Below are 15,377 nucleotides of genomic sequence, written 5' to 3' on the forward strand. Positions count from 1 at the left end.
TTTGCTGGAACCGGGAACACTACTCCTACAATACGATGTACTTGTGACATCGTAAAAAGAATGGCATCTACGCTAATATTAGTCCTGTCTCTTTCTCAATCTGTTTTCACAGTTTGTATCCAGACTAGATGGTGGATCAGCACCCAGAGATTATGTTCATCAGAGACCAGAACACCTAGATGCGCCCCGTGGACCAATCACCAGATCCTGATGCACACACACACACACGCATACGCACACACTAAGTCATTTACACTACCTGACACAGCTGCGTTTAAAATTGAACTGGAAGTTAAGTGCTGGGCGTCCGGTCAGAGGAGAACTGACCCCAACTGAGTCTGGTTTCTCCCAAGGTTTTTTTCTCCATTCTGTATGCATGGGGTTTTGTTTCCTTGCCGCTGTCGCCTCTGGCTTGCTTGGTTGGGGACACTTAACTTCTAGTGATTATCGTTAAATTGACTACAGAGACCGTCTCTGCATTTAATAAGAAATTGGTCACTTTCGTCATTATACATCCCTGTCATTATACTGTACAGTGCTTTGATGCAACCTGTGTTGTTAAAAGCGCTATATAAATAAAAAAAAAAAAAGATTGACATTGGCCCTTTTGTAAAAGCGCGTGTTTTTCATGTGAATTGGATGCAGATGGTACAGGGAAATGTTGAATACAACCCAACGCTGTCTGCATATAATGAGAGTGTTTGAGTGAGTCTGCTGTAACAGCTGTGCGCACAGTCTACGTGAGGGATTGCGAAATAGCAGACCACTGCTACCTCACAGAGAGTGAAATGTCAACCATTCCAGCTATAAAGGAAGTTCCAAAATTTGCCTGGGCTTCCTCTAAATTTGATGTGGGGCTGATAAAAACTGCAGTTTACAGCCACATGACAAACTGACATGGACCCCAGAAGTAGAAAACGCATTTGAAATCATTGTTACAAGTGTCACAAGGCCCAGATCCAGACAGAAATTTCATACAAACTGTTGAGGAGAACATAACTTCTGTTCTGTTACAGGGTCATGGGGCAAATTGAGACATGCGGCTTATTTTTTGAGTAAACGTGACCCAGTAGCAGCAGGCTTGCCGAAATGACAGAGAGCTGTTGCATCTGCAGAAAAAGCTATTGTGGGCAACTCTGATGTAACTCTGCTAGTGCCACACGCTATGATCCTGTTGGAAACCAAAACATCCCATTTGCCTGCTGCCAGATGGCTCATGTACAATGCTATTTTATTAAAAATGCCAAACATCACAATAAAACGATGCACAGTGTTGAATCCTGCCACACTGCTCCCAACACTGCTTTTCACAGATTCTGGTTAGGCTTTTTCACTTGCCCTGATTTTGCGGCTTTGTGAAAGCACTGGAAATTCTTGAAATAAGCCTGTTCTAAATCTCAACAAAATAGCAGCATTGTTAGAAACAATTTTGCTTCCAAAGTTAATTGCTATTTGCAAATTTGCTATTTGCAATGATTTTGTGTCTTTAGGTAACAAATGAGCTGATACAGCTGCAAAGAATGCAACCACAGGAACAAAATCTTCTCTAACATGTGCAACAGTTAACAATGACCCATTCACATTCTTTTCTGATTCTCTTACAGCCATGAAATATTTTGCAACACCAGAAGAGAGAAAACAATGGGTGAAGGCCGAGTGCAAACTGCCAAACAACATTTGGTTCAGCACTGAAGACAAACCTTGTTGGCCAAAACACTTTTTCCCACACAATTCAAAACTGCACACTGCTTAGATCATGTTAGTAAAGGACAAAAGTTTGACATGGTAATTTTGTATTGGTCCACAAAGGGATTTACCTCCTTCGCAGACAGGTATTGTTAATCATGTATGATTTGTGCCACAAACATTGTGGGGAGAGGACAAAAAATGCCTCAAGTAGCACATCTACCTCCAAATCAACCATATGATCATATAATGTTTGATTTTATCGAACTGACGCCATGTGAAGGCACGATTGGTATTGAAAAGACTGACATTTTTCTCAAAATGGGTGGAAGCTTTCCCACATTTAAACAGAATGCTGGTACTGTTACAAAGGCACTTATATCTGAAATTATTCCCAGGTCGGGAATACCAAGAAAGATCAATAGTGATAATGGCACACCCTTTGCAAACAAAGCCATTGATCAGATTGGACAGTTTTTGGGTATTGATATATGTTCTTTCTCAGATATCTCAACAGGTCAAGGACGCCTTGTTTAGGCTGGCCGAGGGACCCTTGCACAACATCAGGCCTGGCGACTTTGTGGTAATTAAGGATTTGAGTAGAAAACATTGAAGTCCAAGAGGTGGAACGGCCTGTTCCAGTTCTTGCTGATAACACACACTGCAGTCAAGGTAGCAGAAAGGGCTACATAGGTTCCCAAGAGTCACTGCAAGAAAGTTTCAACACCACTAGAGGGCGACACGGATCAATAAAGTGACTTTTTGGATCAGATTTTACCCAAGTTCCATATAGCTGCTACTCATTAGAGTGATGGTATGCTTTGAATCCTAGTGAATTAATATACATGATGTTAGGAATAAGGGAAAATATGTTTTTGTATTTACTGTTAATTTTGATTGATCAATAAATGATCAAAATGGAGGAGTGTAATGGAAAGTCCACTAATTACATAAGACAAATTAACACATTGATTATATAATCTGCTCTACAATAATTAAATTGAATCTATATATATTGTGACATTTGCCAGGGGTTGGCAGTGAGCCCAGCCCTCTGAAGCTCTGAAAGCACCCTCCGTAACCAGTCCAAGAGGTCGTCCCATGCCTCGGACTGGATCACAACGCCATCCAAATAGGCTGCTGCATAGGCTTTGTGGGGTCATAATATAATGTCAATCATTCATTGAACGTCACTGGGGCACCATGGAGGCCGAAGGAAGGGTCCGGTATGCTGTTTTGTTTTTGCAGACTCAGACAGTGATACTTGCCAATAACCTTTGGTTAGGTCAAGATTGGTGATGATCCAGGCACTTCCCAGGGTGTTCTAACTGCTCATTCACTAAAACGTCACAAAAACTCTAAAATTTCATTCAGGTGTTGAAAGTCATTACAGAAACGGAGGGTACCATCCAGTTTCGGGACCATCACGACTGGGCTGGACCACGGACTGTGAGATGGTTCGATTACCCCCAAATTCAGTATTTGTTGGATCTCTTCATCTATAGCCTGCCGCGGTAGGGTCGCTGCCGGGTGATGACTCCTGGGCTGGTCCTGATGTCGTGCCTTACTGAGGTGGTCCTGGACTAAAAGTCGATCCGCTCCCTCATCTCCTTAATGTGTTCGACATTGCTTCAGTGGACTGCTGACTGCTGCTCCGAGGCTTCTCTGGTGACACCCAGGAGTCCCTGGGGCTGTCGGCCAAGGAGGAGTTCGAAAAGGGAAAGCCTGTTAACGCTTGTGGCACTTCTCTGATCCTGAACAGCACATATTGCAGCATCAGATCCCAGTCCCGACGGTCTTCGGCCACAACATTATAGTCCTGCACGCCCACTGCACCTACAACAACATCACTGACCTCCAGGAGTACACGGAGACCGTCACGTCCTACATGAGGAAGTGCATGGATGATGTCACTGTCACCAGAACCATCACCATATGGGCCAATCAGAAACCTTGGCTAACAGGAGATGTCAAAAGGCTCCTGAGGGCCAGGAACACTGCCTTCAGAGCTGGGGACGAGGTGGGCCTAAGGACTGCCAGGGCCAACTTGTCTCGGGGCATCAGACTGGCCAAGAGACAGTACTCCAGGAGGATTGCAGACTGTTTCAGTGACAGCAGAGACAGCAGGAACCTGTGGCGAGGAATCCAAACCATCACGGACTACAAGCCCTCTCCACGGACCTGTGATAGCTCCACCTCTCTGCTGAACCATCTGAACAACTTCTTCGCCCGCTTTGAGGCAGACAACAACACTCCAGCACAGAAGCTACCACCTTCTCTTGGTGACCAGGTGTTGATACTGTCCCCTGATAGTGTGAGGCGCTGTCTCAGAGGGACAAATGCTCGCAAAGCCCCAGGCCCGGATAACATCCCTGGTCGTGCTCTGAGAGACTGTGCTGTTGAGCTCACAGATGTCCTCACGGACATCTTCAACATCTCACTGAGCCAGGCTGTTGTCCCCACGTGCCTTAAATCCACCACAATCATCCCGGTACCGAAAAAGTCATCTCCCTCCTGTTACAATGACTTCCGCCCGGTCGCACTCACTCCCATCCTCATGAAGTCATGCACCACATCAAGTCTGTCCTCCCCCCTGCCCTGGACCCCTACCAGTTTGCATATCGGTCTAACCGATCAACAGAAGATGCCGTCTCCACTGCCTCCACTCAGCACTCACCCACCTGGAAACCAAAGACTCACATGTCAGAATGCTGTTCATCGACTTCAGTTCAGCATTCAACACCATAATCCCGCAGCAACTCATCCATAAACTGGGCCAGCTGGGGCTCAACTCCTCCCTGTGCAACTGGCTGCTGGACTTCCTGACAGGGAGACCTCAGGCAGTTCGGGTTGGCAGCAACTCCTCCAGCTCCATCATCATGAACACGGGGGCCCCCCAAGGATGTGTGCTGAGCCCCCTTCTTTTCACTCTGCTGACCCATGACTGTACTCCATCATCCAGCTCTAACCTCTTCATCAAGTTTATGGATGACACGACTGTGGTGGGTCTTATCAACAACAACAATGAGACACCTACAGGAGTGAAGTGAGCAGGCTGGCCATGTGTGGTGCAAAGATAACAATCTCCACCTGAATGTGGAGAAGACAAAGAGATTGTTGTGGACTTCAGGAGAGCGCACACCAAGCATGCTCCGCTGATCATCGACGGTGCTGTAGTGAGAGGGTGAACAGCACCAAGTTCCTGGGTGTGCACATATCTGAAGACCTGTCATGGAGTCACAACACCGCATCACTGGCCAAAAGCCCATCAGCGCCTGTACTTTCTCCGTAAACTGAAAAGAGCAAAGCCCCACCCCCATCATGCAGAACTTCTACAGAGGTACCATCGAGAGCATCCTGTCCAGCTGCATCACGGTGTGGTGCGGAGCCTGCACCGTGTCCTGCCGTAACACACTGCAGCGCATCGTGAGAGCTGCTGAGAAAATCATTGGTGTCTCTCTCCCCCTCTCTTGGACATTTTCAACGCGCTCGTCTCATGCGAAAAGCCACCAGGATAGCAGGAGACCCCACCCACCCATCCCACTGCCTCTTCAACCTGCTGCCGTCGGGAAGAGATCATGGAGTCTCGAGCCAGAACCAGCAGGCTCAGGGACAGTTTCATCCACCAGGCGGTCAGGAGACTCAACTCCTACCTACTCTCCTTCACTCACCTCTACCTCTGGCCCCCTGCCTCAGGCCTCAGACCTCAGACTGTGATCCCGCCCCCCACATAAACTCATAATCTCAGGGTCTACACTTTTTGCACCTCAACGCACTACCTCACTTTAACTTAATTTAATTTTCCAACAAGTGCCTTGTCTGTATGTTTAATGTCTGTATGTTTAATGTTGCACTATTTATATTTTAGATATTTTAGATATTTTACCATTATTTTATTATACTTTAGTTTTTTATTCTTTTATCTTTATTCTTTTATTCTGCATGATTGCAAGGTCAGAAGGGAAGGAATTTCATCTGTGCTGTATGTTGTACATAGAGCATATTTGACAATAAAGTTGACTTGACTTGACTTGATTCTCAAAACTATGACCATTTGATAATACCTTTTCCTATCTAGCACCCAAACTCTGGAACAATCTCCCTAACACCTTTTAGGAAGCAGACACACTACAGCAGTTTAAATCTAGATTAAAGACACATCTTTTTAACCCAGCCTACACATAACACACTGATAAACTTTTATTATTTAAATGTGTTAAAGGATTGCTAGGCTGCATTAATTAGATCGGCTGGAACTGGGAACGCACAATGTACTCGTGACATCGTAAAAAGAATGGCATCTACGCTAATATTAGTTTGTTTCTTAATCTGTTTCTCAGTTTGTATCCAGATCAGATGGTGGACCAGCACCCAGAGATTATGTTCATCAGAGACCAGAACACCTAGATGAGCCCCATGCACAGATCACCAGATCCAGATGAGCGCACACACACCGAGACAGACAAACTGTAACATCCAACCAGCAGAGGGAGCCCTCTCCCGAGTACTGACTCGAGCCGCTCCCTCTACTACTACTACTTCCGGGTTAGGGCTATATAACCGTAGAACACCAGGTGCTCTACGCGAAGTATTGCCAGCCTGTCTGCCTTACCAAGCGTTTACCATTGATCTACTGACTTTGCTTGCTTTATCGACTCACGGCTTCACGGATCTTCCTTGTCTGTTACGGTAACCGATTACTACTGAACTTTGTTATTGACCTTTGCCTTCATTCGACTTTGCCCACGGATCTCCCTTTGTGTATGTTTGCCTTCCGGACTGATACTACTGTTGCCAACCCTTGCTTGTTTCTGACAATCCTCATCTGTGTGTGTGTTTCAATAAACATCCGCAAATGGATTCGCAATCGGCTTCGCCTCCTCCTTACAGAATACTTACGCCTGACCAGACTCAGCGGATGTGACACACATGCAACAATGGATGGCATACCAGGAGGAGCTATTGAAAGGTTACCAGTCTCGATTGGATCAACTGCAGTCGGTGAGCGAACACCTCACCCGGTACATTCAGGATCTACCCCTACCACGTTTTCTACAGTAAACCTTTGCCTTACCCGAAAAGTTTGACGGTTCTGCTGAGCGGTGCAAGGGTTTCATTCGCCAGGTCAGGCTGTATTTGGAGTTTCAGCAGGGTAGATTCAACAATGAAGAAGTCAAGTGTGCATTTATTATAGCGCTACTGACTGGAAGAGCGATTGACTGGGCGACTGCAGTTTTTGGGATACGGATCCCACATCAAGACATCTGCTGACTAGCTTCTTACAGATGCTAAGAGAGGTGTTTGAATATCCTGCAGGGGCAAGGATATTTCAACCCAGTTAATGGATCTGTCCCAGGGTAAACGCACAGCCGCTGATTATGCTATTGAGTTCAGGGCGCTCGCTGCTCAAAGCGGCTGGAATGATGTCGCACTCAAGGCGACTTTCAAACGGAGTCTCACGGCAGATTTACAGGCGGAATTAGCGTGTAGAGGTGAGGATTTATCTTTTCTGATCTAAATCAACTTAACCATCCGTATCGATAATCTTGGCGCCAGGCACCACAACGTAAAGCGCCGTCTATGATCGCGAGCCAGGAAAGGAATCAAATACGGACACGAGTTAATGGAGAAACGGAACCTATGCAGGCAAACTCCCAACGTGTCTCTATGGAAGAACGCTTAACGCTTGGCGTCGTCTTCAACTTTGCTTTACTGTGGAGAAGGGAAACATTATCAGGTTGACTGTCCTCACAGACCCACCACTACAAACCGGGTAAATATGAATCATTTTCACGTACTGAGCAACAAGGCTCTCATGTTACCTATCATGCTTGGTCTAAACAATGTAAAAGGTTATGTTGTGGCAATGGTTGACTGGGCGCGGCCTTGAATATCATCAGTCGTGAGGTAGTCGCCAAATATCACATTCCTTCTCAACCTTGTGAATCTGTTTTAGGATCAAGACCATTAATGACGCAGGACATCGGAGGAGGCATTTCTCACAGAACCAAGGCTCTTACTCTCCAGGTTGGCATGTTCCACAAGGAAACCATTACGTTCTATATCGTTGATTCATCCAAGTATGAAGCAATCCTCCAGGTTCCCCTGGCTTTCCATTACCACGACCCAACTATATCCTGGGGTAGAGGTGAGTTAATGCAATGGTCTCACACGTGTATTAACAGATGCTTCGCTGTATCTCCAAGGAACTGCCTCACCACCAGTGTAGAGAGTACGGAGGATCAGAGGAGAATCAAGATACCAGCATGCTACAGGCAACTGTCAGAGTGTATTTAGCAAATCACGGGCAACAGAATTACCACCTCACCGACCATGGGACTGTGCGATTGACCTCCTACCTAACGCCATGCCACCCAAAAGCAAGGTATACCCATTGTCACTCACTGAAAGCCAGGCTATGGAGGAATATATTAATGAGGCTCTTAGCTTTGGGTTCATTAGACCCTCCACATCACCTGCAGCAGCTGGATTCTTCTTTGTCGGAAAGAAGGATGGAGGCCTGCGTCCATGCATCGATTATCGAGGCCTAAACAACGTCACAGTCAAGTTCGATATCTCCCTACCTTTAGTTCCATCAGCTCTAGAACAACTACGTGAGGCAAAAGTGTATACTAAGTTAGACCTCCGTAGTGCCTATAACCTGATAAGGATCAAGGAGGGAGACAGTGGAAGACTGCTTTCATGACGACTAGAGGCACTATGAGTATCTCGTTATGCCATATGGGCTAGCTAATGCTCCAGCTGTGTTCCAGTCCTTCATTAACAGAAATCTTCAAGGACATCCTGAACAAATCACGTGGTGGCTTATATTGACGATATTCTCATCTACTCAAAGAATGAAGTCGAGCACATTGGACATGTCAAGGAGGTTCTGCCCAGGTTACTGAAAAACAGGTTGTTTGTCAAGGAGGAGAAATGTGAGTTTCATGTGTCACAGACTTTGTTCCTAGGTTACGAGATCAGCCACCAGGGAGTGAGGATGGACGATGACAAGGTTAAAGCGAGTTACGGAGTGGCCTCAACCCACTACGGTCAAGGAGCTACAACGGTTTCTAGGGTTTGCAAATTTCTACCGACGCTTCATCCGGAACTATAGTACTGTTGCTGCACCACTAACCTCTCTCTTAAAGGGAAAGCCGTCCAAGCTGAGATGGAATGAGGAGCAATTGGCACAGGCGTTCTCCAACCTCAAGGAACGTTTCACCACAGCCCCAATTCTCAAACATCCTAATCCGAGCTACCATTCATCGGGAAGTGGATGCATCGGACTGCGGAATTGGAGCTGTTCTCTCACAGCGTCCACGGTCAACCAGGAAACTTTATCCTTGTGCTTACTTTTCCAGGAAATTAACGCAGCTGAGAGAAATTATGGCGGGAAACAAGGAACTGTTGTCCATGAAAGCGGCCATTGAGTGGAGACACTGGCTAGAAGGAGCAGTGCACCGTTCCAAGTCATCACGGACCACAAGAACTTGGAATACATCAAGGGAGCTAAAAGGCTGAACCCCAGACAGGCAAGATGGGCACTGTTTTTACTCGTTTTCAGTTCACTGTCACTTATCGTCCAGGTTCCAAGAACAGTAAGGCTGATGCACTGTCCCGAAGATATGCGCACCACAGAAGGAGGGAGTCCCGGATAATATTCTGCCACCCACGGTAATCCTGGCACCAGTGTCATGGGATATAATGGAGGAGCTGCAGAGGAATTACAGCATGAACCAGCACCCCCTCAATGTCCCCTGGTAAACATTACGTACCATCGACAACACGCCAAGCGCATCATACAATGGGTACACACTTCACTGAGTTCAGGTCATCCAGGCATCAATAGAACACTCCAGTTAGCGCAGAACGCCTTTTTGGTGGCCGTCAATATCTCGGGATGTGACGAACTATGTCAAGGCTTGCCAGGTATGTGCACAATGCAAGACCCCAGAGAATTGCCTGCCGGTTTGCTCAAGCCTTTGCCCATTCCTCAGCGACCATGGTCGAACCTATCCATTGATTTACGTCACAGATTTACCATTTGTCTAACGGTTTCACAGTCATCTTAGTCATTATTGATAGATTCTCGAAGTCATGCCGATTAGTTCCCATGAAGAACCTCCCCACGCCATGGAAACTGCTCGCGCCTGTTCGAGCATGTTTCCAGAATCTACGGATTACCGAGGATATAGTGAGTGATAGAGGTACTCAGTTTACTTCCCAAGTATGGAGGGCCTTCTGCAAACACCTCGACATTAATGTGAGCCTTACCTCAGGCTACCATCCACAGGCTAATGGACAGGTCGAGAGACTTAATCAGGAGATCGGGAGGTACCTTCGGACCTATTGCCACAGAGAACAACACCGGTGGTCTGAGTTTTTACCATGGGCTGAGTATGCTCAGAACTCACTAGTCAAGTTAGCTACAGGTATGACTCCATTCCAGTGTGTCCTCGGGTATCAGCCGCCCATGTTCCCGTGGTCAGGAGAACCATCCAACGTTCCAGCCGTTGATGATTGGATTAAGTAGGAGTGAGAGGGTGTGGGATAGCGCTCATGTGCGACTACAAAGAGCAATCAGGTATCAGGAGACTCAAGCTAACCGCCACAGACGCCCACATCCCCCATATCAACCTGGACAAAGGGTCTGTCTCTCGGCGAGGGACATCAAGATGCGACTGCCCAGCAAGAAGCTAAGTCCAAGGTATGTAGGACCATTCAAGATAATAAAACAAGTAAATGATGTCACTTATCAGCTTGAGCTGCCTACTAATTATCGTATATCTCCATCCTTTCATGTATCCCTCCTCAAACCGGTCCACCCGAGAGTTGACCCTGGCCATGAAGCCCCAGAACCACCGCCGCCACTTGAGATTGGACGGGAACCCGCATATCAAGTGCGCGAACACTGGACTCGCGGAGGCGAGGGTCGGCTCCAGTACTTAGTGGACTGGGAGGGTTATGGACCAGAGGAGAGATCCTGGGTAGCCCGCTCGGGACATTTTGGACCCATCCTTATAGAGAGTTCCACAGAGCCAGACCCGATCGTCCAGCACCTCGCCCTAGGGGAAGACCACGTAATCCACAACGAGATTCTGCCCAGGACCAACCACGACCACGGGGCGCCCACGAAACCAACCACGAGATTCTGCCCAGGACCAACCACGGCCACGAGAACAACCACGAGACCAACCACGAGATTCTGACCAGGACCAACCATAACAACCACAGGGGCGCCCACGAGGGCGTCCACGAAGAGCTCAGGAGTCGCTCCTAGAGGGGAGTTCTGTAACATCCAACCAGCAGCAGAGGCCCTCTCGAGTACTGACTCGAGCCGCTCCTCTACTACTACTACTTCCGGGTTAGGGCTATATAACCGTAGAACACCAGGTGCTCTACGCGAAGTATTGCCAGCCTGTCTGCCTTACCAAGCGTTTACCATTGATCTACTGACTTCTATTGTGTATGATCTTTTGCTTGCTTTATCGACTCACGGCTTCACGGATCTTCCTTGTCTATTCTGGTAACCCGATTACTACTGAACTTTGTTATTGACCTTTGCCTTCATTCGACTTTGCCCACGGATCTCCCTTTGTGTATGTTTGCCTTCCGGACTGATACTACTGTTGCCAACCCTTGCTTGTTTCTGACAATCCTCATCTGTGTGTGTGTTTCCAATAAACATCCGCAAATGGATTCGCAATCGGCTTCCGCCTCCTCCTTACACAAACAGAGACAGACAGACACAGACACTGAGAAGAACTGGCCCCAACTGAGTCTGGTTTCTCTCAAGGCTTTTTTTTCTCCATTCTGTATGGATGAAATTTTGATTCCTTCCAGCCTCTGTCTTGCTTTGTTTGGGACACTTTCTAGTGATTATTGTTGAATTTACTACAGAGACCATCTCTGCATTTAATAACAAATTGTTCAATCTCGTCATTATACATCCCTGTTCTTCTATTTTATACTGTTCAGTGCTTTGATACAATCTGTATTTGTAAAAGTGCTATATAAATAAAAGTGATTGATTGATTGATTGCCAGCCCCCTGCTAACTATTGGTCCTTAAGTATGATCTGATCTGGACACAGATTTGTGGAAATGTTAGACTACACGATAATCCTATTTGAAAGAAATTTCATAAGAGATCAAATAAGTAAAATGTAACAATTTATTATTAGAGGTAAAATGATATCATGCCAGATGCACAAACAATTACAAGAGAATTCAGATATGAATTCATATCTATACATCAAATTCTCAAAGATAAATTTAGAGTAAAAGAGTGCATATTTTTTAGAAAGATATTTGGTGGGAAGTGTGTGAACACACCATGGGCTCAAAATAATAACAGATATGAAGTTATGATTATGAACTTATATCATAGGATGTGTGAAGGGTCAGATGAGCAAATCCTCTATCTTCAGATCCCAGGGTTTGTTTATTCCATTTGAGTTTCCTCAATTTTTTTCCTCACAGGGAATAATTTCATCATTGTCTGAATTCACTTATTAGTGTTTATACTGTCAGGTAGACTATATTATTAAACTCATGTAGGAAATAGTGAAAGAGGGTGTAGAGTGTGATTTGAAACAAAGTCTCTGAGTGTTGACTCTGAATAACATTAATTCACAGAACTACAGAACCTTCTCGAAAACAACAAATATTACAAGTATTTTAAAGTTGTAATAAAAAAAAACCCTTGATCATACTGTGAAATATGGCCGTTTTTAACGTCAATTTGTTACAGTGCAAATAAGAGTTGTCCATTATGGATTCTGTAACATTTCAGTATGTTCTCAATATGATCGTTAGAATTTCTGTATGTCTTTGCTGATGAAATTTTTAAAAAAGTATAAATCAAATGTCAATTCATTAAAAAAAAAGGTATAAAAATGGTGGTCAGTTAGCTCATCGCCATTGAGCAGCAGTCACTATATTATATTAGAGTCATATTCTGGCACACCTCAAGCTGCCGTTATGATGACAGAATCTTGTTGGTGTTGAAGTGGTAAGTTTCAGTAACAGTGGTGTCAGCAGGTGTTTGTAGGCTCCTGAGTAGTTTAAGGCTCAAGGTTTAATGTAGAGCCCTGAGTTTAATCACAATCAGTCAGGATTGAGTCTCTCCAGTACCACTGAGCGCTCCTGTACTGAATCCTGCGAGACATTTCTATTTCTGTGCCATTGCCATATGAAGAAACCAATCCCAATCAGAACCAGAATCAAAGAACACACTACTACTGGCCATATCCATATCCCTATAGATGGAAAAGGGAAAGTGAGAAGAGAGAACTTTATTTATTTTAACTCGCTGCTTAATTTTTAATAAATTTCTCATTTCCTCCTAATTTACTTACCATGTTCTTTAGTGCCATCAGTTTTGTCTTCATCTTTGTCCAGTTTCCCTTTTAATTTTGTATCTGATTCTGTAGAGGATATTGAATGGTTAGTCACAGTTTAACATCAGTTTTCTGTTTGAATCAAATCACGATAAATAAACGGTTTAATAGAATACGTTGCCATATCCACTGAATTTATCTCACCTGTGATGTTCACTGTGATCAAGGTTTTATCTTCAGCGTCCAGAACTCTGTATGTTCCAGCATCATTATCTGTAAATGCTTTAATGATCAGGTCTTCCTCGCTGACATTCATTCTATCGCTCCAGAGCCCGTGACGTCTCTCCCAGACCTTCTTCCAGCCTTCACTGGAGTTCTTCTCCACTTTATGAGCGTTGAACATCAGAACATGCAGTTTTATTGGTTTGCCTGTTTTCACAGTAATCTCATCTGAGGAGAATCACAAAGACATCAGTTATCTTTTTAATGTCTAATGAAATGTAATAATGATGGTTTGATCAGTTATGGATTTACCATGAATATGTATTTGGTATATCCTATTCTGTGGCAGGTTTGTCTGATTATTACTGTAATGGACTCTTAAAGTGTGTGTCCCAGCATCACTGAAGCTCAGATTCTTGATGAGGACGTCACATGCTGCTGTTTTAGATACTCGTCCACATCCTTCAGTCTGACAGACATCAATGGGTCCTAACTCACCAAATAACTCAACATGAAAAATGTTTTTGTCCTCAATTTCACAAAGTAGAGTGAGATTGCCTTCTCTTTTTCCTGTCACTGGTAGATTTTTGTTTCCTGAAAATACAGACATTATTTCAGTACAAAGTATCAATACTGAGAAATAAATCTGTTATCTCTGTTTATTCTTTGTAATTAAGCTCATCATAAAATATTATAGAATAGATATTATGAATATTATAGAACTAGAATGAAAATACATACACATGTTAAGAGTTTAATAAGCATTTAGACAATCATTTTAAAGTTGATTATAGTTTTATCCAGTAGCACTGTGTCTCTGCAGGTATAGTGGAATGATTTTTTGTTGACAAATATTTTGACACAAATTTTAGGAAAATACTTTGAAAATGTTCAAAACTCATCAATACACCACAGGCAACTTAACTAAATTAAACTGCTGTAAAATCTATCAGGTAAAGAAAAAAATTCTGTTTGTTTTGCATAAGTCTAAAAACTACTAAATGTAAAAAATCCAGGATTTTTAAAATGCTGTTATGCTCCATATAACTCCATATAATTAGATTTTATGTAATCTTAATCTAAATGCTTAATGGTGCCAGCTGGTGATCAACATTAAAAATGACAAATTTTATCTTCTCCCAACAGGAGGAGATAATGCACCAACAATAAACACAGGATTATATGGTGTCATGGATTATCAATTAAAAATGTCATTATAACGAAAGCCAATGAGAAAAAACAGACACGAACAGTAAATGAGGGAGAAATAAATTTAAACGTTTGGTAATTTTGATCAGGACTGAGGTTGATTAACAGATTTATATATATCCATTACATTTTTACAGCAGTGTACTTTAGTGGATCTTTTCGTCCCAAACATAACCAAAGTATAGTGAATTTGAACATTACCCAAGGGTTAAAACAAATAAATCACAAAGAGATTCATGATGTAATATGTTTGGAAATTGAAATCAACCAATCCACAAAAATCACTGGATGAATGACAAAAGAGAGAAACAAGAAAAGGACATGATTTATTACCAGAAAGATACTGACCGCTGTGACTGTGATAGATGAGACCAAACAGAAGCAGCAGACTGAAGAACCTGAAGAGACACAGACACACATCACAAAGATGATAAAAGAACTATAAAATAATACACAACAGACCTTCAGGATTTAACATATAAACCAAACTGAAAGTCACAGAAATTGATTTAATTGCTGTCTAGATATCATCTTATTATGACGAGCGATCAGTCTAGAACAATTTAATAATTACATGAATAATCCATCGATTAAAAACAACTTAACATGATCATTATAACGATCAACGTGTTTTCATTTCCTTAGCATCATTAGCATCATTTGAAGGTAACTCTTTTAGACCAAAAAGGAAAAAATAATACAAAAGTAAAAAAAAACTATAGTCAAACAAAAAGTTTGAAACTTACATTGTATAAGTTCATGAGTTCATGCGTCTTGTTTTCTGTGTGTCTAAACTACAGGTTTAGCGAGATCTGAGTGACTAGTCGGTTCCCTATCCCCTTGATTGTGTGTATGTGTGTGTGTGTGTGTGTGAGAGGAGGGTGGTATTGGACAGGTCTGGTGGCGTGTGACGAGG

The 15,377-nt window shown here is 43.7% G+C and overlaps 1 protein-coding gene across 2 annotated transcripts; it reads right to left on the bottom strand.

Moving 5' to 3' along the window:
- Positions 1 to 12,748: 12,748 nt before the first annotated feature.
- Positions 12,749 to 15,377, bottom strand: LOC122335128. Of its 2 annotated transcripts, none has more exons than XM_043232895.1 (6): positions 15,208 to 15,377; positions 14,810 to 14,859; positions 13,565 to 13,846; positions 13,235 to 13,480; positions 13,049 to 13,117; positions 12,749 to 12,949 (listed from the first exon to the last, which is right to left on the bottom strand). In XM_043232895.1, coding segments are annotated over exons 1-6 (801 nt in total). In that variant the 5' UTR covers positions 15,210 to 15,377; the 3' UTR covers positions 12,749 to 12,797. The 2 variants fall into 2 exon arrangements, with proteins under 2 accessions (XP_043088830.1, XP_043088829.1); XM_043232894.1 differs by having other exon boundaries at positions 14,795 to 14,859.

This window comes from Puntigrus tetrazona, unplaced genomic scaffold (assembly GCF_018831695.1).
Source record: "Puntigrus tetrazona isolate hp1 unplaced genomic scaffold, ASM1883169v1 S000000745, whole genome shotgun sequence".
Lineage (NCBI taxonomy): Eukaryota > Metazoa > Chordata > Actinopteri > Cypriniformes > Cyprinidae > Puntigrus > Puntigrus tetrazona.